The sequence below is a fragment of the Centropristis striata genome, chromosome 5 (genome assembly GCF_030273125.1).
Source record: "Centropristis striata isolate RG_2023a ecotype Rhode Island chromosome 5, C.striata_1.0, whole genome shotgun sequence".
NCBI lineage: Eukaryota > Metazoa > Chordata > Actinopteri > Perciformes > Serranidae > Centropristis > Centropristis striata.
The window spans coordinates 11,439,452-11,465,779 of record NC_081521.1 but is presented as its reverse complement, the minus strand read 5'-3'; the positions used below and the strand labels follow the sequence as shown (position 1 = coordinate 11,465,779).

At 39.1% G+C, this 26,328-nt stretch overlaps 1 protein-coding gene across 1 annotated transcript in view; it reads left to right on the top strand.

Annotated features, from left to right (window-relative positions):
• Nucleotides 1–26,328, top strand: part of ntsr1 (neurotensin receptor 1 (high affinity)) — a 95,919-nt gene that overhangs the window by 50,744 nt on the left and 18,847 nt on the right. Inside the window, exon 2 of the mRNA XM_059333508.1 lies at nt 2,449–2,650. Coding sequence (XP_059189491.1) covers nt 2,449–2,650 — 202 coding nt within the window. The remainder of the gene's footprint in view (nt 1–2,448; nt 2,651–26,328) is intronic.

Below are 26,328 nucleotides of genomic sequence, written 5' to 3'. Positions count from 1 at the left end.
TATAGTTCTTTGCCTGATAAAGGGTTAAATATATGCAATGACTAAGATGGAATAGTGGCATTAGAAAGTGCGAGAGGCACCAAATTTAGGCTTTTTGGGCAAAAACGTTCTCCAGAGGAGAAAATGCCCAGCAGTATGTTCAGGGTGATAAAAGGAGGAGAGATGTTTTTGGGTCCTTCATTGAGTCAGCTTCAAGTCAGTAAATTTGTTTGGCTGCACTGGGAATTTCATATACAACCTTCTTTTTATTTATGTAAATATGTTGGTTGTTTTTCACGCTACAGTTCATTTAAAAATGGTTAAATAAAACAATTTTTCGTTATGGCATGGAGGGGAAACTTGCTCCTTGAGTTGAAATCATTTACTGACAGCTCCGTCCCCCGCAGTAAAATAATCCCACCTGCACCCCTGGGTGACAGACACCCAGCGAAACTCACAAAACTCAGATTAAACAGTGCTGTGATCAAAGTTGAATCAACTTTGTGTTACTGCATTGCCTTTTGGTCAACTCAAATGTTTTCAAAAGTACATTTCTGTGACTGTTTCACTATGTTTACCTCCATTCTGAAAGGTTATTCCATCTGTGAGTCGTAAATCTCGGGTGACAGGGAGGTGAACTAGAAAAATGGGTTCTCAACACTCGATAAGAGTAATATATTGTACACAGCTGAACCTCTGGCAGCAGTAACAAAGGAGGCATCAAAGTCCTGTCATCATTGCAGACCTATCACATATAATTACAACTCAAGTGTTTTCAAAAGCACATTTCAGTGACTGTTTATATACAGTCATGGAAAAAAAATATTTGACCACCCTTTTTCTTCAATATCTTATTCATTTTAATGCCTGGTAAAACTAAAGGTACAATTGTTTGGACAAAAATAATGCTAACAACAGAAATAGCTGATAAGAGTTTAATTTTCAAGCTGATATCTAGACATTTAACATGGTTAACTTGATGATAACCAAAATCATTATCAAGAAACATTTGTTGCTATCATTGATAAGATGGTGTGGCAGTGGCCTATTACAAAAAGGTACATTACTTTTTAACAGATTCAAAGGAAAAATTGTAGAATGACACACACAAAGATGTGAACGTGATTGCCAATTTGTGTGACTGCAACTATTTTGATTGGCCAAACATGTCACACCACGGTAAAGTGGTGTTTTATTTTGTGTTTTGGTCTTGTTGTTTTATTTTGAAATAGTAACTCTCCTCTCGTTTCAGGTCACTTGCCCTTCCCCGTGTGTCATCTGTCTGATTGTCTCCCCTAATTACCGATTGTGTTCACCTGGTGCTCCCTTCCCTCCATGTGTTCCAATAGTCTGTGTTCACCTGGTGCTCCCTTCCCTCCATGAGTCCCAACAGTCTGTGTTCACCTGGTGCTCCCTTCCCTCCATGTGTTCCAATAGTCTGTGTTCACCTGGTGCTCCCTTCCCTCCATGAGTCCCAACAGTCTGTGTTCACCTGGTGCTCCCTTCCCTCCATGTGTTCCAATAGTCTGTGTTCACCTGGTGCTCCCTTCCCTCCATGTGTCCCAACAGTCTGTGTTCACCTGGTGCTCCCTTTCCTCCATGTGTCCCAACAGTCTGTGTTCACCTGGTGCTCCCTTCCCTCCATGTGTTCCAATAGTCTGTGTTCACCTGGTGCTCCCTTCCCTCCATGAGTCCCAACAGTCTGTGTTCACCTGGTGCTCCCTTCCCTCCATGAGTCCCAACAGTCTGTGTTCACCTGGTGCTCCCTTCCCTCCATGAGTCCCAACAGTCTGTGTTCACCTGGTGCTCCCTTCCCTCCATGTGCTCCAATAGTCTGTGTTCACCTGGTGCTCCCTTTCCTCCATGTGTTCCAATAGTCTGTGTTTTCCCTTGTCTTGGTCCAGTGTGTTTGACCCTGTCACCATACCAGCCACTTATCTCCTTCTTGCCACAGTCAGCCGTTTTGTTTTTTCTCCTTTTGGAGTGATTTTCTGTTCTTTATTATTTTCCCCCTTTAGTCCTTATCCAGTTTTTCATAGTGTTTTTGTAGAATCTTTTATTTTTCCTGTCAGGTTTTTTACCTCCCTTTTGGAGCGCTTTTTGTTTGTAGGAATTTTTATTTTATTGTTTTCCCAATGAGAGTTTCCCCCTTATCTTAGATCAGGATTATTTATTTAGTTTATTAGTGTAGATAGCTTTCAGTGTTTTCCTCCTTTGGAGCGACTTTGTTAGATTTCTACTCATAGTCTGGAGTTTCATAGCCCTTTTCTTTCACTCTGTGAAGTTTTCCTTGCAACCTTTTGAATAAAGAGATTTTAAGTTCACCTGCTCTGCATCTGAGTCCTGACTTGAGCCCGGCCTGACAAAAACAGCCCTTTTGGGAATAACTGATGTAAAAGCTTATTTGTTAAAGAAAGTTTTAGGATGTGATGTATTTTATATTCACCAGTGTCTTTCCTTCCTGAACAGGTAAACGCCTTTCTGTCCTTTGTGGTTCCCATGGTGGCCATATCTGCACTGAACGGGGTCATTGCCAATCAGCTGCTGAGAATGTTCCGTGAGGCGGAGCAGGAAAACCGTGTCTGCATCATCGGGGGAAATCCCACCATGCTGAACGTCACCGTGGAGCCTAACCGCGCTCAGTCGCTTCGCCATGGAGTTATTGTTCTCCGTAAGTGAACATCCTCCCACTTTAAACACACACATATACACAGATCGAGAGAAGGTCGCACACTAGTTCCTGATTTTGCTGCCTGCTATGTGTTCCCAGTGGGTGTTGTCCTCCGTCAGGGCTGTCCTTTGATTCTGATTCTGTTCGTGGTATTCATGGACGGGATCTCAAGGCACAGCCGGGGGAGGGGTGGTTTCGGTTTGGTGAGCTCAGAATTGCATCTCTGCTTTTTGCAGATGATGTGGTTCTTTTGGCTTCATCAGGCCGGGACCTGCAGCACTTATTGAGGCGGTTTTTCAGTCAAATGTGAAGCGGTTGGGATGGGTGTCAGCACCTTGAGGTCTGAGGCCATGGTTCTCTACTGGAAAATGGTGGACTGCCCCCTCTGGGTGGGGAGGGAGACAAACAGAAGTCTGACTTAAAACAACAAAAAAGCTGTTTGTCAGTGGCGCACTTCAAAAAAGGTGTGTCTAAAAACAAGATAAAAACACTAAATCTGAGGGAAATGATCTTGCTGCATGAACAGATAATATCACTTGACAAGATTTCTGAAATAAAGATTATAAAATCTAGAAATAAGCATGTTGAACGCTTAAAATAATGAATTAACTCTTAAAACAAGATAAATTAAAGCTGCAAGCAGCGATGAACTGGCCCGAGCAGAGTGACCTGACAATTATTTGTTTCTTACCAAGATAAAAAAAACTTTAGATTTAGAAGTGTTAGATAATTTATCTTGTTTTAAGAGTTAATTTCTTATTTTAAGCATTCAACATGCTTATTTCTATATTTAACAATCTTAATTTCAGAAATCTTGTTGAGTGAAAGTATCTGTCCATGCAGCAAGATCATTTCCCTCAGATTTAGTGTTTTTATCTTGTTTTTAGACGCACCTTTTTTGCAGTATGCTAATGTGCATGTGATATTCATCATCAAAGATTTGCATTAATTTATTTCAGCTTTGTGAGCACATCCACACCAACGGCGAGTATCAGGGCTAAGACAGATTCTGTGATTTTAAAGGATTAAGTCATAATATAACAAGAAAAAATGTGTGATTTTTTCCAGATGAAAATTCAGGTTGGTCAAGTTAACATTTATGTGGACAAAAGCAACACAATGATAAGATTTATGCCTGATCAGAAGTGTTTTCAGTTAGAGCAGCACGCAGCCACTTCCCTTAACCTAATGGTCCAGAGCAGAGGAGTCAAACTCTGGCCCGTGGGCCCAATTTGGCCCGCAGTATAGTTATTTGTCCCGCGAGGAAATACCAAATGACAACCAGAGCTGGCCCGCCGGTATTATACAGCGCAAATAATACTACAAATCCCAGAATGCTCTGCTGGTGTTTTGGCTTGAACACAGTAGATCAGTGTGTAGCAAACTGGGCAACAATTAAAGTTGTCTTTATGCACTTTTTCTTGCTAGTCCAAGGCTTGAATGGTTGCACATTCATTGAAGGATATTATTATTAGTCATTTGGTTTATTATTGTTATTTTATTCTTACATTTATTTTTAGCCTGTGGAAAAAGATTACTGCTAAATTTAAATTTAAAGAAGGCCGCATATAAAATAAAGGGACATACGATTTTTATTTACATTTTATTTAGGAAATGAATGCCATTGATGTGTTTGTTTGTTTTATTTGATATTGGATTTTAGTTATATCATGCTTTGCTTGTTCCATTTCGTTTGAACTTGTTTAGGTCAATTTTTTCAATAAATATCAATGTTGGCCCAAGTTTAAAATTTTGGCCCACTGTGTATTTGAGTTTGACACCCCTGGTCTAGAGAGTCCGAGACAGATTGATGTGTCTGTTGGACGGTCTGAATGAGATGAGAGCAGAGTGATGACCTCATGTACAGCAGTTTATTCTGGCTGCCTTTACATCATAACCACTGAGCCTTGGGCTGCGGTCGAATAGTCAAAAAAATCAGCTCCTTTCCTAACCACTTTTCCTTAACCTCAATGGAAAACGTCATGAGGTCAAGGAAAGATGAGAAGGAGAATTCATGAGGAGTTAGGAGAAGACGATCGCGGTGTTTAGAGAATCCGACTGCACTTACACTTAGTCTACGTCATCACGCGACGGCGAATGTTGATGACATCGTTTCTTCTCGTGACCGGTCGGCCTTATATGCTGCTACCGCAAGGAATTGTGGGACGGCATTACCTCCTTTCCTTTCGTAAAGGATGGTCCGGTGTATCCTATGCTAAAGGAGATACTAAAGGAAGCATTGAAGCTCCTTTCCTTAACAGTTGGAGAATTCAAACAGCTCTTATCATGGCGGCTACGATAATACTTCCGGTTCATTTCACTCAGTTAGGAAGGTTCCTAAGCAAATTTGACTATTCGACTGCAGCCATGGTCTCAGCTGTCTGGAGAAAACCATGTTCTCAGATGTACCCATCTGCTGCTTCATATTGACTTTATACTGTATATACACAGGTTCATCTCAATAGAATAGAATATCATAGAAAAGTTTATTTATGTGAGTAATTCAATTAAAAAATTGGAAATAACACATTATATAGATCCATTACACAAAGAATGAAACATTTCATGTCTTAATTTATTTAATTTCTTGTAATTATAATGATTATTGCTTACATTTAATGAAGACCTAAAACAATGTTAATATTACAAAATACCAATTTTAAAAATGATGTTTAATATGTGAATGTTGGCCTCTATATGAAAATGTAATGGCGGTCTGATAATTACACAATTACATTTCCCCCCCACACACAATAAAGACGTGTAAATAAACATTTCCTTTGTAAAATGTAAAATCAAAAACTGTAATATTAATAAATAAATAAATGCAGGCTATTCAAAATGCACTTCATCTCAAAATGAAGCGTAGAAGAAGTTATTTTTGTTCAACGCAGCTCAAAATATTATTACATTTTCCCAACTTATGTGTTTTCTGCCTCTGATCCTGAGCCTCTCATCATCCTCTGTGCTCTTAAAAGTAGAAGCTTTGTTGCATTATATTGAAACTGTGTTTCAGATTAATTCAAATGCGAGAGCGCATTGTTGTGATTGTGATTATTTTATTATATGTGTGTTCTGGTCATTTGAGCATGATTAAACATGCCGCTTTTAATATGGTGATAAAAAAGCTTATTGCATTTTTTTTTTTTTTTTTTGAAGGTGTGGGGGATTGGGGGTGCATCAACCCGGTTGGGAAGGGGGTGAGCTGCTAAAAAAGTTTGGGAACTGCTGTGTTACATCATATTATAATTGATTGAGATGCACCTAGAAACAACGATATGTCACTATTTCACACTTTTCCACCTGACTCCCTCCTCCACATGCTCACTAATAGAGAATAGAGACTGATAATGAGCAAGTCTGAGGAAGTGGGAAAATTATATATATATATATAGATCATGTAACTGGTTTCATTTTGTCTGATAATAGGATCAGATGCTTGTTGTTGAAACCTGTGACTTCAGGCCATTATCAGTTATTGATCACAAAAAAATAGATCTCTCCTTTCTAGGACGAATATAAAAATCTAGACTTATATCTCTTGGAATTAGCATTTCAAGGGAGAATATGACTTTTCCCTTGAACTGCTAGGACTTTGTTGTCGTAGTATCATCACTCTCTTGAAGTTTGAGTCCCTGCTGGGTGACTAGAGCCGACAGCAGACACACAAGGCTGAGGACAAGGAAACTCTATAAAAACCTCAGCAGTATCAGGACGTTTTGCTGCTGTCACATTTTTACTCACTGTGTCCTCGTTTTTCACTGGAGGAGCAGATGGATATGTCAGGAGGCAACAGCCAATTAATGCCAATGAATGAAGTGTCTATCAGGGAACCTGGTCCCACAGGAATCCGTGAAATAGCCAAGGATTCGCTTAACTCAATAATAATAATAATAACTAAAATTTCCGTGAAACTGACACGGATTTCGCTACAATGCAAGTTAATGACAGTCATATCCCGTGGCTATTGGTTTGTTCCAAGTCACGTGACTTTCAAGGTCCCGGCGGTCAGAACAAAAAACATGGCGGACAGTTCTCTCATTTTTTGTGAAAAAATCAATATTTTGACTTAGTTTCTGCATAAAAATGAATTTTGATCACATTTCTAGCGAGAAATATATGTTTTATTTTCTAAATATTCACTCTGTGAATGTACATAATAACTGTATGTTGGAATAGCCATGGGATATGACTGTCATTAACTTGCATTGTAGCGAAATCCGTGTCAGTTTCACGGAAATTTGAGTGATTCCGTGGCTATTCCACTGATTTTGAGTTAAGCAAATTCGTGGCTATTTCACGGATTCCTGTGAGACCAGGTTGCTATCATGTGTATCAGATAGAATGATGATTCCACAGGGCTACATTGGATGCTGATGTAAACTAATGAAAGTTTGCTCTTTCTCACAAGCTAAGCTCTCAACACCATGCACGCAACTTTGGTAGGTTTTAAATGGTAAATGTATTTATTCATTCATATATTTATTTTTATAGCACCTTTCAAAACCAGGGTTACAAGGGGCCTTAAAAACTACAATATCAGTGAGGTAATACAACAGATAAAACAAAAATAAGAGAACATCATCAAAACAGTGAACAAGCATTAGATAAAATAATAGAAACCAAAATTAAAATGTGTAAAAACTAGGGCCAGGACTCGATTAAAAAAAATAATCTAATAAGAGGCTTTGTAATTAATTAATTGAAATTAATGACATTTTAATCGCATAGACCTGAGAACAGTGAGAAGTAATTTTTTTCACATGGATTTTTACTATACCATTGAATAATGACTGAATACATAAGCTTAAGCAACAACAATATTGTTTATTTTTGTTCAAGTCCAACAGACTAGTGCAATTTTTGCCATTAAGTGTAGCAATAGCATATTTATAAACAGAGCTGCCAAGTGTCACGCTTTGAGTGTGACAGTCACGCAATTTAACCCATTCTCACACCACACGCCACACTTGACATTTCTCACGCTTATATTTCCCCATTCAAAACTCTGTATTTATTTTTTTCATGATAATAAACTTTCGTCCTCGCGGCTTGCCGTATCTCGAGTAACTCTGATTGACTGACCGAGATAACCAATCCCAGACCAATCCATCAGTCCTTTGTGCCTAAATCTAACCAACCGCGGAAGGCACCACGCAATATAAACCAATCAGATGCAACGAAAGGCGGGTCTTGGCGTCTCTAACTTTCTTTCACACACAACAGCGCCGACATTTAAAACCCACTCGACGTTGCTTGAAGACAGATGGTAATTAACTACTCAATTTTGTTGACAGTTTATTCACTGTTTCTCCTTGAGTTTCCTAGTTAATATGTACTGTTTTAAGGCTGCTATAAGTCTATCACTGTCCTGTATTTGTTGCAGAGCTGTGTAACATCTATTTGCCTCTTCTCTTGACCAGTTCACACTTGAAAAAGAGACTCTAACGTTAGTCTCTATGTGTGTGTGTGTGTGTGTGTGTGTGTGTGTGTGTGTGTGTGTGTGTGTGTATGTCAGAGTTACAGACTTGTGAATATCAATTTAGACCCCCCTAAAGCAGTGTTTCTCAAAATTCTAAATTTCAAGGTCTATCCTTAACTCTGACAGTGTACAAATGGAACCAAATTAGCTTTATTGGCATGAATGGTATCAACCTTTGTTGCCAAAAGCAGAACATACATACAGACATGCAATTCAATTACAATACAATTAATACAATACATTACATATTAATACAAACATATTAAATATTTTACATTAAATATATTTCATATTAAATCTCTCTCCTTCGCGCTCTCGCTCTCTCTCTCTTTTGGCAAACATGGCGGAAGGCGGAGCAGACACGCCCATAGACAAATAGACGCAGCATCAGCTGCTGTGACGCGAGAAATTCGGCCGCCGTCTTGGAGTGGTGATCCGCTCCACTCAGTGTAATTAGTTTGACAGGAGCATATAACTGTCAGCGCATTTAATTAATCTTACCTCACTGAATACTACTGATTTTCACGCGTTTTTTTGTCATACGTGTAGCTATGATAAAGGACACATGTTTTGGCATGTTTTATTATTCATAGTTGGCATAACAGTAATTGAATATTCTTATATGCTATAAGTGACCAGACGTCCGAGATAAAAAAAAAAGACACAAAATAACTAAAAAAAATCACACAAAATGACAGAAAAAAACCTAAATTACTTTTAAAAAAAGAAAGAAAATGACAGAAAAAACCTGAATTACTTTTAAAAAGACACAAAATGACCTAAAAAAGACACAAAAAAAAACAAAAAAAGACACAAAATAACTAAAAAGGACACAAAATGACAAAAAACTAAATTACTTAAAAAAGACACAAAATGACAAAAAAGACAATAATGACAGAAAAAAGACACAAAATAACTAAAAAGGACACAAAATGACAAAAAACTAAATTACTTAAAAAAGACACAAAATGACAAAAAAGACAATAATGACAGAAAAAAGACACATAATAACTGAAAAGGACACAAAATGACCAAAAAAAGACACAAAATAACTAAAAAAGACACAAAATGACCAAAAAAAGTGCCAAGGGAAAGAGAGAAAGATGGCCTATATTTTGCATTTTGTTGTCCAAGTAGCTGTTACTTTGTTCAGTGACAATAAAGTTCAATCTAATCAATTCTAATGACTGTTGATTGAGGGTGTGTGGTGGCAGCGGGGCTCAATGGGTGCTCAGCAGCCCTAAAGCTCTGACCCTAGACTCGCCCCTGGTCGCTGGCATGTAGGTGAGGACATCAGTCTTAAGGAATAAATCGACGTTAAAAGGCCAAAGTCATCATGGTGCTAGAGTCTCACTCTTGTCATTTTCTGAAACTTGGCAGCCCTGTTTATAAATATAGTACATTTCATAAATCCAGGTAGCCTATAGGTAGGTAGACCTTCTGTAAACTAGAATACTTTGTTTTTTTAAGTAAAACACAATCCACGCTAGCTACCACACTAGCCGCTATATGTTTAGCATTGAGGTGATACTTGAGGCTGGATGTGCTGCAGTGATATGTGAATTCCTTGTTGCCTAGCAACACAACCATGCTCTTATCGACGCTTCCATCCGTTGGTTTTTAGTAACTAAATGTCCCATCATCCACAGGGCCAACCAAAGCGTCTCATCAGCTTCTTCCTTCATGTTCACTGTGGTTTGTTGTTGTTTCAACTCATCAACGCTAGTTGGTGCTCCAGTATAATCGGTCCTCCTGAAACTCATCCAGTGAGAAACGTTCCGCGGTGCAAAAATAAGTGTGATTAAAATGCGTACATTTTTTTAACATGTTCATTTTTGTGTAATTAATTAATCTTAATTAACGCTTTAAAGTCCCGGCCCTAGGAAAAACATTAGAATTATTGCACAAAAGCCAGTCTGTACATGTGGGATTTTAAAAGCTTTTTAAAATGATACACAGACTCAGCTCTGATACTGAGGGGGAGCTTGTTCCACAGCGTTGGAGCTAAAACAGTAAAGGTGTGATCTCCCTTTGTCTTGAGCCTAGACCCTGAGACGCTTAACAGCATGTGGTTTTCAGATCTGAAGGATCTCGTTTAATGAAATTAAATGGAGTGCACTTGTGCGCTTTTCTAGTCATAGCGAGCACTGAAAGCTTTTTTACACTACAGATCATACAGGAGGTTACCCAACACTGTGCCACCTTTAATAAATCATTCATACAACCGACATTGAAGCATCTGGAGCAATTTGGGCTTTAGTATCTTGCCGAAGGATATTTTGATACCACAACCTTCCGTTCAGCAGGTGACCGCTCTACCGACTGAGCCAGACCACTGTTCAGAGGAGATCTGCTGATGGCAGATTATTTTAACAAGTAGGATGTCCCAATATTTAACTGGGTCAATTATTTTATTTTTGTATATTTATTGCTCCCTGTGGCAATTTTCCCACTTCCTCAGACTTGCTCATTATCAGTCTCTATTCTGTCAGGCTGATGAATGGAAAGTGGAAACAGGTGAGCATGTGGAGGAGGGAGTCAGGTGGTGTGTAAAATCTCAGTGTGAGACTAAAAACTCTAAACACTTGTCTTTAGATGTGAGCAGGGGTGAGCTGAGAGTCTTCCAGGAGTCTTTTTCCTAATTTTTCAAAAAGTCTTCTGATGTAGAGGTAGCATTAGTTTGCATGTACAGTACAGGCCAAAAGTTTGGACACACACCTTCTCATTCAATGCGTTTTCTTTATTTTCATGACTATTTACATTGTAGATTCTCACTGAAGGCATCAAAACTATGAATGAACACATATGGAATTATGTACTAAACAAAAAAGTGTGAAATAACTGAAAACATGTCCCTTTGCTTACTAGATTATAAGACATGTTTTCAGTTATTTCACACTTTTTGGTTAAGTACATAATTCCACATGTGTTCATTAATAGCTTTGATGAATCTACAATGTCAATAGTCATGAAAATAAAGGAAACGCATTGAATGAGAAGGTGTGTCCAAACTTTTGGCCTGTACTGTAATTCTGTGTAAAGCAAGGTTAACATACAACTTCAAATGATTTAGCTATACCAATATGGTAAATGGTAAATGGACCTGCACTTATATAGTGCTTTTCTAGTCGCTTTGCGACCACTCAAAGCGCTTTACACTACAGACTGCGCTCATTCACCCGTTCACACACACATTCATACTGGTGGCAGAGGCTACCCTAAACGGTGCCACCTGCCACCATTGGGAATTCATTCACACACCGATGAACACAGCATCGGGAGCCATTTGGGGTTCAGTATCTTGCTCAAGGATACTTCGGCATGTAGGCTGCAACGGTCAGGGATCGAACCACCAACCCACCAACCGACTCTACCAACTGAGCCACAGCCGCCCCATCACAACAATTATAAAACGCATATAAACCAATCCTTTGTACTTAAAGTCCTTGCTGATTTTCTTATCTAAGCCCAGTTACATTACTCACAGTCCAGTTGAGAAAAGGTAGAAATTATTTTCCGTGGAAGAAAGTTTGATTTCAAGGCTGGGACTAAAAACACTTGTCTTTAGATGTGAGCAGGTGTGAGCTGACAGTTTTCCGGGAGTCTTTTCCAAATCTTTTCAAAGTCTTCTGATGTATAGGTAGCATAAGATGTTTCAGTTCATCAGGCTTTTTGATGCACCTGTGGATTCTGCTTAAGGCCCTGGCCCTGTTCCTGATAAAGTGAAGGTAAAACCTTTGAGCTGCCACAAGGTCTCTGCCTTTTTATTGGAGAAAAACTCAATAACTCCAATGTAACTCCTAATATTTTATGTAGTGCAAATGCAAATATGCCTGTCTCCTTGAATCTTTTCAACTCTAAGAGTCACTGCAAATACATCTCTGTACTTCAGGTCGGCTGTGTAAATCCCGCCAATGTAATAAACCACAAACGTAATAAAAATCTGCAGCTTTTAATGCAATAATCCCACGAACGTAATACATTTTCCACAGACGTGGAAACTACAAACGTAACATAAGATTTCCCACAAATGTAATAATTAATAATATTACGTTTGCAGGGACTTATTCCGTTTGTGGGAAAGTGAAAATCTTCAACTTTCAATATTGTAATAAGTTCCCCACAAATATAATAACGCAATGAATAATGGTTGTTGTGTATTTTTGTTGTTGTTGTTTGTCCTCTGTCTCTCAAACACTCAAAAATGTATTGTTCCTACACTTGAATGTTTGAGTTTCAAACTTCTGTGATGCCATATATTTGCATATTAATTAATTTGATCTGTTTCATTCTGAAGAGTCAGCTTTTTCAAAACCAACATGGCTCAGTTCAAAATTTTGTTTCAAAACAAAACTTCTCATTTTATTAATTAATGATTTTATGATAATTTAACTCCTTGGGTGTGAAAACTATACGAGTCATATTAGCCTATTTTTCAAATAAAGGAATTTATATAGGCTACACCTTGAGTCTTTAATGATTCTATTGTGTGTATGTCTCTCTCTGTGTGTGTGTGTGTTTATTTATTTTATTTATTCGTTTATTTAACAGGGACAGTGCATGGCTCTCAGCCGTACCAGAATTAGCTACAAGCTAAATTTCATCTGTTGTCCCTGGGCAGGAACAAATAACATACATCTAACACAAACAAACAAGCCTTTCAAACAGCAACAACAAAGTTTCACACTCTTAAAACACAATACAACACAGAACAACAACAAGAGTAAAATCACAGAATTAAGCTACAACACAAAACAATGTTAAAATACAACACTTAAGAGATTGCAAAATAGTGAACTAATGTTTGAGTTTATAGTTGGTGGGTGCATGATTGAGTGGATTTAAGCCATGATTTTATTTTAGATTTAAAACCAACGAATGTGCTGATGTCTCTGATCTCATTTGGTACTGAGTTCCAATAATTAGTGGCTCTTATAGAAAAAGCTGATCTGCCAAATTCAGTACATCTGCGCTGTACTGCACAGTGACCTCTACTGGTCGTCCTAGTTGTTCTCCTGTTGTCTGGGTGCAGTGATATAAACTCCTTTAACGGAGGAGCAGCCAGATTATGAATCACCCTATACACTAAGCTAACATTGGCAAGACACACAAAATTTTCAAAAGTCAAGAGTTTGTGCTTTTGAATGATATTGCAGTGATGATGACTTGATGGCTTTTTGTCTAATACCTTAAGAGTTTGTTTATAGAGCGTTTGTAGTGGAGCAAGTGTTGTTTTTCCAGTTTGTGACCAACTTGTGATGCAGTATGCAACATGTGAAAAAATCATAGAGTGCATATATAATTTGGCGGCATCTAGTGGTAGTTGATTTCGAATGTGTCTGAAATTTCTTAAATTCAATTTGACGGTGTTACAGACCTGTTTTATGTGTTTCTTAAAAGACAACTGTGAATCAACAATGACTCCAAGATATTTAAAATGTGACACAGTCTGGATTTTTTCCCCGTTTACAAGGATATCTGGCTGATTTCCATTTTTTCTTATATAAAAATACATGCATGCAGTTTTACTGACGTTTAGTGTCAGGCAAGACTCTGAGAGCCAGGTGGCAATTTTGGCCATCGCTGCTGTCAATTTGGCTGCCACTTCACATCTGTCCCTTCCATGCGCCAGGATGACCGTGTCATCCGCATACATTTGGGTTTCAACTTCAGGACATGCAAGTGGTAGGTCGTTAACATACAAACTAAATAGTAAAGGGCCTAAGACTGAGCCCGTGTGTTATTATTCTTTGCATTATTACATTTGTGGGAGCTTATTACAATATTGAAAGTTGAAGATTTTCACTTCCCAACAAACGTAATAAGTCCCTGCAAATGTAATAGTTATTACATTTGTGGGAAATATCGTGTTACGTTTAGGCAGCGGCTATTACGTTTGTGGAAAATGTATCACGTTTGTGGGATTATTGCATTAAAAGCTGCAGATTTTCATTACATTTGTGGTTTATTACATTCGCTGGCGTTATACGGGTGTCTTGTTTAATCGAGAGCATGTGTCAGACTCTCACAGAGCTCTGCTTGACATTTCTGGCATTTCATTAAGCACTGGTAATAAAGTGAATTATATCTTCCTCTAATGGTTCTCCTGTCAATGTATTGACCTATGTCATAATATCACCAATTAAATTTAAAGCTTAATTGGGTCAAAGGTAAGCTAGTGGCCAGACGAGCCCCGTTTACTCCCAATTACAGCTGTCCTTGCTGTAGTCTGTCCTAATGCGTTAAGAATAGTGCACTTTAGTGACAGGATAACGAGATTGATAATGCCATGCAATGTTAATTATGGAAAAAAGGGATTTTGAAGATGATTTCTCATACTACTATGACTGGGATGCCCTCTTTATCACACAGATGTAATGTACTGTATGTGACTAGTCTTCACTGTAATGTGCCTCACATTCTGTTTCCATCAATTATGAAAGCTGACAGAGACGTTGACCACAACGGGGCAGGGGGACATTCCCCCTCAAACCATTTTCTCCTTTCTCTGTTCTTCTTTAAACAAATTAGATCTGCTCTTTATGTGTGTTTGTGTGTGTGTGTGTGTGTGTGTGTGTTCTTGTACTTCCTACATAGTGAGGACTGGAACACGTTTTTTTACCAACAAAGTGAGGACATTTTTGCAAAGTGAGGACATTTCGGCCGGTCCTCATTTCTTTAAAGGCTTGTTTGAGAGTTCAGACTTTGTTTTAGGGTTATTTGTATTGTGTAACCCAGCCAGAGCTGAAGTTACCTCCCTTTCAGGAACGGAAAACCCAGAGTTTCCCTAATTTCAGGGTTAACAAATGCAGGGTTTTCAGATAACCGCTACTTGGAACGGTCCCCAATTGTACAGAGCGCTGCCGGATTTGTTGATTATTATAACATGATAATTAGATTGGTTTGATGTTAGAATATCACTATTGAAAAGAAACTATTGCCTATTATGATCTTGAACAGGACATGATTTGGTCTTGATTGATTGCTTTTGGACTTGGGCTAGACTCGGACTCAACTGGACTAGGACTTGGATTTGACTAAGTCTGTCGTGACGACAGGCCTGTTTGTGTAATTGAGGTCTAACAAATGTATCAAATGTTTTTTCTTCCTAATTAAACAAATTAGAGAAACATTTTAAAAACATAAAATACTGTACATTGTTTACATGGATGTTTACTAACTGTAACACATTACTACCATCATCTGTCAGTGGAACGTAGTCAATGTAGGAATGTATATTGTAAAGCCGTCAGAATGCTTGTACAAGGATTTGCTTATAAAAACATTGCACCATAACGCTGCAAGTGGTCAGAAACTCCACACGGTTTGTTGAATCCTGCACAGACAAGTCAAGTCAAATGTCTCAGGTCCGAGTCTCAAGCAGGTCTTCATTAATTTAAGTCAATTCGAGTCCTAAATTAAATGGATAGTTAAAGGAAAAAGAAAAATCCAAAGTATCCATTTAAGTCAAGTTAGTCCCAAGTCGAGTTTGGGAACTGTAAAAAGTTTCAACATTGAAACCTAATTAAATTTCAACATATCCAAGGTTTATTCCTTCGAATGGGTTGTTACCAGGCTAACATTAGCTAGCTACTGATCACATTAGTATTCTGGCTAACTCGCCGGTAAGTATCATCCACCACGGCTTGAAGAACAAAGGAAGACTAAAAGAATCTTTGTAGCCATCACTTGGTGGTAAGGCAGGGATGTGTGTTGCAGCACATGATCTGTAACATGCCGAACTTCTGCTGGAACCGGTGCGCAGTGCCACAGGCTTCTTCCACGGTTGGCACTTTGATTAGTTTCTATATAACTAAGGACACCATTCCTTTGCAGAAGCAGTACACAAATTATTTCATGTTGATTTGTGCACTCCAAACTGGTTCGCAACGACATGGTACTCTGCACAACTGACCAATCAAAACACTTTCCATCAGTGCGCAAAGTTTGTCAAATGATCGGTGCGTCATACGGAAATTGAGTTTCCATTCTGTATCTGTAAACTCCTTCAGTGTCAACCTCTTCCACCAGTCTGAACTCCGAACCCGCATCCAGCAAGAACATGAGATCTTGGTCAGCGATGGCACAAAGTGTTGAACCGAAGACAGGCTTCTGTTGTAGCCCCTCAAAATCACCATGACCACAAGGGATATTGTACACCTAATCTGCACAACGAGCAACGCACATTACGTACGAAATATTGAGGGCTGAACGGTTATCCATCTTGTTGTTGTTGTTGTTGGAAAATGCCGGTTTCCCGCCTTTCTCCACTTGTTTATTATGACGTAATAAGTCAACCGTAAAGGGGACCATGTTAACCCGCTGAAATGACGCATATTGCCACCTAGTGTTGGGGAGGAGGACACGTTCCCATCAGTTATTCGATTTTCTCAGTTGCATGAAAACTAGGACAACTTATTGGACGCCAAAATCAATTTTTAAGCATAGCTCCATTAAACTGTGCATGTAAAGGAACTGATTGTCCTGTGAGATTGAATAAATAAATGGTTAACACAGGAGGCTCGAAAGTTGGGTGCAAGGTTAGCTTTAATCCTAACGTGAGACACAAACACTATCACAAGATTAATAACGGACTGTTCGTGAGGACATACTGTTTAATTTGTGTTATGGAACATTTGGTTCCAAACTTGTTGAACTTGTAGTGATGTCAGACTGCAGTCGATATCAGACGTCCATGTAGAAAGCCTTATATGGAGAAGCTGTGACAGCAGATGGTGGTTTGCCAGGCTTTCAGAATGACTTTTTGTGATAAATGGCTGTGTGTGAGTCCGAGTATAAGTGTGTGTGATGACCAATTGGTCCCATCTGACAATGACAAATAGTGATGGCAGAGTGCTGAGGACAGAGCTGCCATGCTGGAAGAGAGTCCAAGCAAATGAGATCTCTATCTGCCACTGACTTATTGATGGATTGAGTGGGGCGAAGACACACACACACACACACACGTCCATGCTGTATGAGGGGTATTTTATGCCAGCACACTATACTAAAACGCGTGTACAGATGACATCAAACCTCTAACGTGTGCGTGTAAATTCCATTCACTTTCAATGGACAGACGAGCGTCACGTGTGTGTTATTGTTCTAAAGGCAACGCTTCAGACGCCATAACGTGTACACGTGTAGACTTGGAATAGCTAAATTGTCTCATCGGTCTGTCTTGGTGATACATGGATTGCTTTAATTGTGAAACTAAGAGGCTGTTAAACTCAAAATGTGTCATCATAAAGTAAATCATTATTTGTACATTGAGACGAGCGTGCACACAGGCGTCCGCTACGTTTGCTCGTGGCACGAATGACCCATCACGATATGATTTCCACACACACTTCACAGCGTGTGTCTGTACGCTCATGTAGAATTGTACTTAACAGTCACGCGGGTCTTCATGTCACGTATTTGAGGCGTAGTTCACCCGTCACATAGGCGTATGCGCAACAACGTGTGTGCAGTGTCTGCGTGACGCCTACGTGACGCTCGTCTGTCCATTGAAAGTGAATGGAATTTACACGCGCACATTAGACGTTTGATGTCATCGCATAGGCGCTGTACACGCGTTTTAGTATAGTGTGCTGGTGTGTGTGTATTTAAGCATTCCTTTACTTTATGTGTGTGTGTGTCTGTGTGTCTTCGCCCCACTCAGTCCATCAATAAGTCAGTGGCAGACAGAGATCTCCATGCTGGCCCTTAGTGTGTGTGTGTGTGTGTGTGTGTGTGTGTGTGTGTATTTAAGCATTCCATTACTTTCTGTCTATCTGTTGATTTACTTACAACAGTTCAAAAGGAAGCTTTTAAGATTGACATTTCAGCAAACAATCAGTGTTGGTGATGTTGTGGGCTGAGAGCGTTTCTTTGCTCCACTCAAAGTGTCTCCTGAAGAATCTGTAGAGAATGTCACCACACAGCTGCAAGACAAAAACAGAGGAAATGAACGTTAAGACTCAGATGTAATCTCTCCTGACAGGCATATAAATTGGCACTCTAATATCTGTTAGATCTCTGTTGTGTTGCTGGCTTATCATGCAGTGATAAGTGCCCCTTTCAGAAAGAACCGGATGAGTTTCCTGCAATGTCTAAGATTGGACCTGGAGCCAAAATAGAAACATCCAAGTGAGCTAAGATGTTGTTCTTACAGTAGTTGCTTAGAAGAGCCCTGTGGTGTCAGAAGTCCAATATAAATTGAGTAAGAAAATCTATACTTTTTGAATGCTAAAGAAAAATCAAACCATGACTCTTCTTAGACCACGGTCCCTGCTGGTTTAATCAAATAATGTTATTAAGTTACACCACACACCTGTTTCTTAAGGAGCATTTCTAACTGGGTGCTCCAGTAGAGTGGACACTTATTGATTTCAGTGGCATTTAAAATATAATTTGGTTATAGAAAAATGTGATTAAGCTTTGACAAAATGTGTTTGACCCTATAGACCAGGGGTGGGTAATTCATTTTCCCACAGGAGATACTGCGAAGGCTGCAGAGGGACGGACCAATACTCTAAACTAAATTCTGCTCAATATTAATTTAATCACTTTACAAAATTCAGTCAATTATATGGTTTTGAGCTGCTACTGGTAAGAATACATGTTATGATAAGTTAATGTGGAGTAAATCAAATATAGCTGTAAAAATAGTAAAAACTACAATCATTATCTCACTTTTCCATCCATCCATCCATCCATCCATCCATCCATCCATTCATTTTCCTCCGCTTATCCGGGGCCGGGTCGCGGGGGCAGCAGGTTAAGCAGGGCATTTCAAACGTCCCTCTCCCCCAAACAATATAGAGCATGCATGTTATGCAGTAAACCTGCAATTTATTAACTTTATGAAACAAGCTTTAAGTGCTTTTAACATGGTAACTCGTTGTGTTTGTTTTTTGTGGAAGTAATTTCTGTTTAGGTGCTTATGCATGCACGCACATATGTAAATCACCTTCAAAATAAAAGCACTGCGGTTGTATTGATTTTTAATTTCCAGGTAACCTCACGGGGGCCAGACAGGGACAGCCAACGGGCCGGATGTGCCCCCCAGGCCGCCTAATGCCCAGGTCTGCTATAGACAAATTTGTGCTCCATTTTGACTTTTTTTTGAGTGTTTTAAAGTTCCGCTGTGTCAGGGAAATCCGTCTTTAGAAACACCCCAAGAACCACATTGATTGTGGCAATACAGTGTATAGGAACATAGTAAAATACTAATAATAGACTAAATTTGACTATAATAATGGACAATTGACAGCTCTAGACAACAGAGGCATACATGTTGCCAGTTTTTGTCTGATGTGTACTTATAATTGGATAAAAAGTAGTTGGCTCAGAAAAGTTTTCTTGATTTTTCACTCGTCGACAGTTTTAGAGATCCCTGAACAAAGACCAGAGATCACTTCCACAAGTGATGATTGCTTTGTGTGAATTTTCCAAGACACAACCTGAAGGCTACAGTGATGATTCAAAGACACCCAGGAGACATCTAGCAGGTTAAATATCTGGACCTGTCTGTGAGTCAAAATCCTGTAGTGTGAAAATAGTTTTGACAGCAGTGACAACCTAGAGAACACATGATACAGGGAAGGAAGGAAATAACAGCACAAACATGTCCTTGTCAAGCCACAACCCGGGCTGGCAGCTACCTGTCTTCATTTCAAAATGATTTATATACCTTCAGCTCAGTAAAACAGGCAGTTCTTGCTACCGGCTTCTTCTCGACCATTCTCTCCTTCATATTCTTTTCTTTTTTTCTTTGAAAACTTATGAATGACTTGGATCACTTAATTGTGTAGGAGGAAAGAACTCTTTTATAGGAAAGATGCCCGGTCCTGCATCTTTTCCCAGATCACCCGAGCTGGTGTCTTGTTCACTAATCATGGTTAGGAAACCAGACAGATATGTCGGCAATTCCTCCTGGTGAAATGCCTTGTAATTAGGGCTGGGCGATATGGACCAAAAGTTTTATTTATATATTTTATTTTATAGTTTTATTGAAAGCTCCATAAAATGCACATTTCAATAAAAAAATATCTTACATAAAAATAGCCTATGAAATAAAATAGGCAAATGAATATACTTATATGAGAAAAGAATAACGAACATTACAAAATAACTGAATATGACAAACCCCAGTAAGGGCAGTATTTATATATAAAGAAAGAAAAAAATTGCACTATACCGATATTTACAGATAATATGTAACCCCTGTCTCTGATCACTCATGGAATGGTCAAACCTCAAAACTTCAAGATATCTCGTTAAAAGACCAACAGTAAATCAGTAAAGCAATCTGGCGACTTAAGGTTGAGTAGCAACAAGATCTCCAACCTAAAGGACAGAATAGACCGTTCGCCAGTACCACCAATAACGACTATGTGTAGACTGGTCCTCTTTATTTAGGTAATGTATGTAAAGATACAGTCTCAATTTAATATGTATGCCTCGATATGATCTATATAGGCAAACAAGGTCATCAGCAACAATACTGGCTTTTTCTAAATAGTTATTGTTGATGTCTGTTAAACTCTCTGTAACTTCTCTGTCCATCTCTGCCCTCTGGGGCTGGTGCCATCCAGACCAGACTTTACTTATTTATCCTCAATTTAAAGTTCTCGAACATATCCCATAGTTTTAATGAAATTATAGATTGCCTTTGGATATGTGGTTGCTGGGTAGGTGTTTTCAAGGCTCTGGCCAGGAAACAGTTGATTTATTTAAAGCCTCTGTCTTCATTAAACTTGAGCCTGCAGCTCTGCAGATAAATAGTCCTAGTTTGGCTGACTGCTGACTCTGCAACTCAAACCTGTTTTTCCGAAGTTTCAGACTGTTTCCTCTTGCTTTATTTCACAGCAGGTTACCTGGACTGATTAAGTTACAGATACTGCCAAAGATACAATCCAAAACACACGACACAGGAGGGATTTAATTCATACATATTCATATTCATATATCTATGCACCTGCTCAAAGAATGCATGCTGTTTTGCAGCCAGCATTACTTACTTTTACAGCCTGTAGAGGTTACAGGTTGGGTGTTTTGCCAAAGAGCACTTTGTCATTGTTTTCACAGAGGAAGACAGCAAAGGCAGAATTTAGAGACTACATAACTCGGCCTCTGTTATAAAGCCTTGTCATCCAATCACAAGATTATAGATATGAGTGAATAAAAATGTACATAAAAGAGAAAAAAAGAAGAGATTGATTACACCTCTAATGTTTTGTTTGATGTGGTGTTTATTCCTTTTGTAAATTGGGTCATGCATCTCAACAACTACGCTGTGAGAAGGTTTACTGAGGTTATAAATCAGGTGAGAAGTCGGGCCATTTTCCAATTGACTTTAATAAAAACTGACTTCTTTTTGTGAAGTCGCCTCCTGGTGGCCATTAGAAAGAATGGAGGATTAAGGATTTTAAATGTACTTTTCTGGCCCGTAGTTTGCAGCTTGGAACAGATATAATTTATCCTCATGAAATGGTTTGTATCAACTGTCTATTAATATTGTGAAATACCTAACATTGGTAGTTTTAAAGACATAGTTTTGACACAGAGTTTTGAAAAAGGTCAGAGTTTGGTTACAATAACGTCTGTACATAAGTACTTGACACAGTTACATACAGTAGGTAGGAGTAGTTTTGTAAAGAGAGTTAATTTACAGGTTAACTTAACAGGTTAAAAATGTTGACGTTCACAGGGGACACAAACAGTGGCCTCCAAGGAGAAAATCCTGTGACTTTTGACCATAGACTGTATTAAAATAATGTACGTAGTGAACGTGACGTCACCCATTGGTTTGTGGCCCGTTGGAAGCATCAAGTTCAGCGTTACACTCGTCGCCATCTTGTGTCGCCATCTTGTTTCCGATACGGGGAGCAGACCATTGCTGTGTTCCAATCCCCATACTTCCCGTACTCACTATACTTAGTTTGAGTACACAGGGTGTTCCGATTCCGATCGCGGTGAAAAGAAGTGCACCTAAAAGACCCGGATGTTGCACTCATAACGGTCAGAACGCTGAGTGTGGAACGATGTACACTATACGCACTCAACGGCCGCCATCTTGTCTACGTAGCGGAAGAGGCGGAGCCAGGCAGAGCCGCTCAGCTCGAAAACAATGTTTGTAATGGCGGCCGACGACGCCGGCGCATTTTCCACATTTGCTGCGTTAATGGAGCCATATTGCCGGATTGTAGAAGTAAAGATTAAACAACACAAAGGATAATTTTTTCGCGGTTTAAAGCCGGAAGTTTTTCGCGGGTGACGAGCCGCGGCAGCCGTCGCGAGCGTCATTTCCGGTAAGTGCATCACGGAGTATTAGATTTGGAATAACACTCAGCTGCTGAAATCTGTGTACTTTGTGAGTGCGGATAGTGTACTGCATTTAAGTGTACTCATGGAAGTATGGGTATTGGAACACAGCACATATCTGGACTGTGGAGGAGGATAGGGATCTGATCACTGACTACAGCCTCTCTACACCTCAACCTGACTGAGAGAAGCTGCTGCTAATTCATGTTAGCATTAACTGGAGCATTAACTGGGATGTAATTTTTGGCTAGCAAAAAAAAAAAAAAAAAAAAAATTTACGTTACTGACCTCAGAAAACTGAACAGTGACTCCTTGGAGTGTCTGTTAGTCCAACCAAACGCTGAACAAGACATTTTTACTGAACAAAACGTTCAAATAAACATTCAGTCATTAAGTGAAAATACAGTGAAAGGGTCAAGAATGTCCTTTTTTATATCTATATAACATTATATATAACTTTATTGACACATTGCTGAGGATACGCATTGTTCTGCTTCTCTCCGGATGACGATTGTTAGCTACCTGTCAATCAAAGATAGCCACGCCCCAAATCATGATTTTTTATCCTCTAGTTTCTTCTAAATGGGGCCATTATTTGAACTATTAGCATCAAATTGTCTTGAAGATTTTTTACTAGCCATTGAGACCATTGTGTTGTCCTAAGAAAAAAATTCTGAGGTAATAAATCAAGTGAGAAGTTTCCTTATTTTGCATTGAAATGTTTTTGCAGCCGTTGTCAGCGCCCCCTACTGGAATTTTCGGTAGAATGCAGCTTAAGGCACTTCCTGGTTTGAATCCCTGATCAGACCAGGAGGTTGCTGCCTGGTGTAGATAAGTGTAGTTTTAAGCTAATATTCAGACATTCAGTGAGTCTCTCCCCCATACCCTTTCATCATTGTTTTTATCAGATTTGTTGCGCAGTGCAGGAAAAGCTTGATTAATGTTTTTCTTCTGCTATTTTTACTCATGATCCCATATCCTGGCGTGGCCAGCAGGCAGAAACTGATGAGCTAAAGTTAGGGACTTCAGATTTTTGTAAATTTACTTTTAAAAAAAATATTCCTTAAAGCCATCTTGTTTTTTTCATCGATTGCAATTGCACAACCTTCCCTTTTTTAAATGGTATAATATAGGCAGTGTATGGAGTTTATCTACTGTCCTCATTTAAGAGCAGGATTTTCAGTTTGAGAGTGAGACAGAGATTGCTCGATATTGAGTTTAGATTGTTTTACTGCTCTCTCTCAAACCTCTTCTCTTGCACTCATAATGTCTCTGCCCACACTCAGATTTTCTCTCCTTGAGCTCAAAACTGTGTGTGTGTGTGTGCACTCCAAATTTGATGCTTACTCACATTTTCTACAGTCTCACTTGAACTCTTCTCCTTGGATTCAAACCATTTGCATGCACTCTCAAAACTTGTGTTCTCAGACCGCAGCGCTTGCACTTGGAAATTCACAGCCAATAGGGCGCCACAGGAATGAGTTGTTAAACCTAGGAGTAAGTTAGCATTTTAGCGCCCTTGGGTCTATCCTCTCAAACTCAATGAGGATTTTGAAAGGGTTTTTTGTTAGATGCCTGAAATAAGGTCTGTGGTTAACACAAGCTGAAGAGATGTTCATGTTTTGTTGTACGACATAAATCACATTAGTAAATTCCCCCACTTTTTAAAAATGTTTTTTTTAGTTTTTATGTGTCCAAAAAGGCGGTTGCTAACAAGTGGCTAAATGAGACTACAGTGGTTTTCAGGGACATTAAACGTCATCACGCACAGCCTCTAGTCGTGTTTTTCAGTGCTCTTAAAAATTCTTGTAGATTGTAAATCATGTAAATAAACAATTTATAAGTTATATAACAGTTTCAGTAGCTTGTCAGCTAGCTGATTAGCTTGTTGGAGACCATCTGAAGGATAACAGCCTTTCTTCAGTTTTTTTCTCTTTCATTTACGCACTTTGGGATAAGAGAAAAGTTGATATAAGCACTCATTCCCTGTATTCGCGCAATAACGTATATAGCAGCAGTACATATTGCATAGCAGCCTCCCGTCAGCAGACCAGACCCAAAACAACCCTGTCATTGTTTATAGGGGTGTTTCCATTTCCATTACCGGAATGAGGTGGGTCTCACTCGCCTCAATGCCCCTAATTTGAATATGAGCCGTCCTGAGCGGTCTATTGACCGGACTTTTGTCAAAGAGCAGGGACGTTTTTCTCCCCTGAAAAAAGCCTTGTTGCTGATTGGATAGAACGCTAAGCAGGATGTGACGTAGTACTCGACGCCACAACAACACGCGCCATTTGTAAAAGCCAGTGTTGCCAACCTAGCGACTTTGTCGATATATTTAGTGACTTTTCATACCCCTCCAGCGAATATTTTTCAAAAAAGTGACTGGCGACAAATCCAGCTACTTTTTCTGGTTTTATTGGAGACTCATTCTTACTCTTCTTAACGAGCCTAGTTAAGAAGAGTAAGAACGAGTCGAAGCGGCACAGTCCTCCTGCAGCAGTCTCTCCCAGCTGCAGTCACAGAGCAGGAGGGGATGTTAACCCCTTAGCGTCCAGTCTGCAAATTGCTAATAGGCTAACAGTTAGCTCTGTAGCAGTACAGTGTGTATGTGTTGCAGCTGCAGGAGGTGTTCACTTAGTGATCTCTTTCTGTTTACAACAAGCACCGGACACTCTGTGCATAGTTAGCGATGCCGGTTAATTCACGATTACGATATTTATGATCAGCTGAGACGCTGTGCATGATTAGCCATGCTGCTTTGTTTGTGATCAGCTGCTGACTTTGTGCACAGTTAGCGATGGCGGCCATAGTTGCGTCTCCCGTGTTTAATCTGACATGTATCGAAAACCATAGGTCACCTTCGGAGTCTCGTTAATCCCTCTGGGGCCTTTTTGTAATGGAGACACCAGAGTGAGGGGACATTTGAGAAGGCGTGGCCTGAGACCCCTAAAGGAAACCCGACTTATTTCTCTTTCATGACTGGCTACTGGAACTTTTTCAGTACTTTCCTCTCTCTGTTATAATAAGACTGTAATTTCAGTCAAAGAAAAAATGTCCAAACTTCTCCATTTCAACACTGTTTATTTATTTAGAACATGTTATTTATTTAGAACATTTCACACACTGAACAAAAGAAACCCCCGTCCTCTCCCCTTTCAAACCTGTCCCTAACCTCCAGCCTGTCACAATCTGTGTGACAAACACAGGCTCATTTTTCTTCTCTTTTGAAATATTCCATCAAAATTGAAATGTTTTTTCACTTGGTCTTGTACACTCATTTCTCAGTTACCTATCCCCTCCTGCACACACACACACACACACACACACACACACACACACACACACACACACACACACTTAGTTTAGAAACCTGCATCTACAGGTAGGTCTACACAATCATCAAAATTACTTGAAATATATCACTCTATGTGTAATGAATCTATATAATGTATGAGTTTCACTTTCTGAAATGATTGACAAAAAATATTGAACTTTTTCATGATATTCTAATTTTTTTTAGATGTGCCTGTGTAAAAAAGAAACATTTCCAAAAATAGATGTAAAAATAACAAAAAAGAGACACAAAATGACCCAAAAGGAAACAAAAATGACCCAAAAATAGATGCAAAAATGATCCAAAAAACCCCCACAAAAATGACAAATAAAATTACCAAAAGACACATAACATAACAAAGAAAATACATAAAATGGCAAAAATAGATGCAAAAAGGACCCAAAAAGAGACATAAATTTACAAAAAAGAGACACAAAATACCAACTGTGGACTCCAAAATTGAACTTTTTCCACAATATGTGTTTTGTGTTTTCATTATCTCTAAGCCAGAATCATCAAAATTACAAGAAAAACAGGCTTGAAATATTT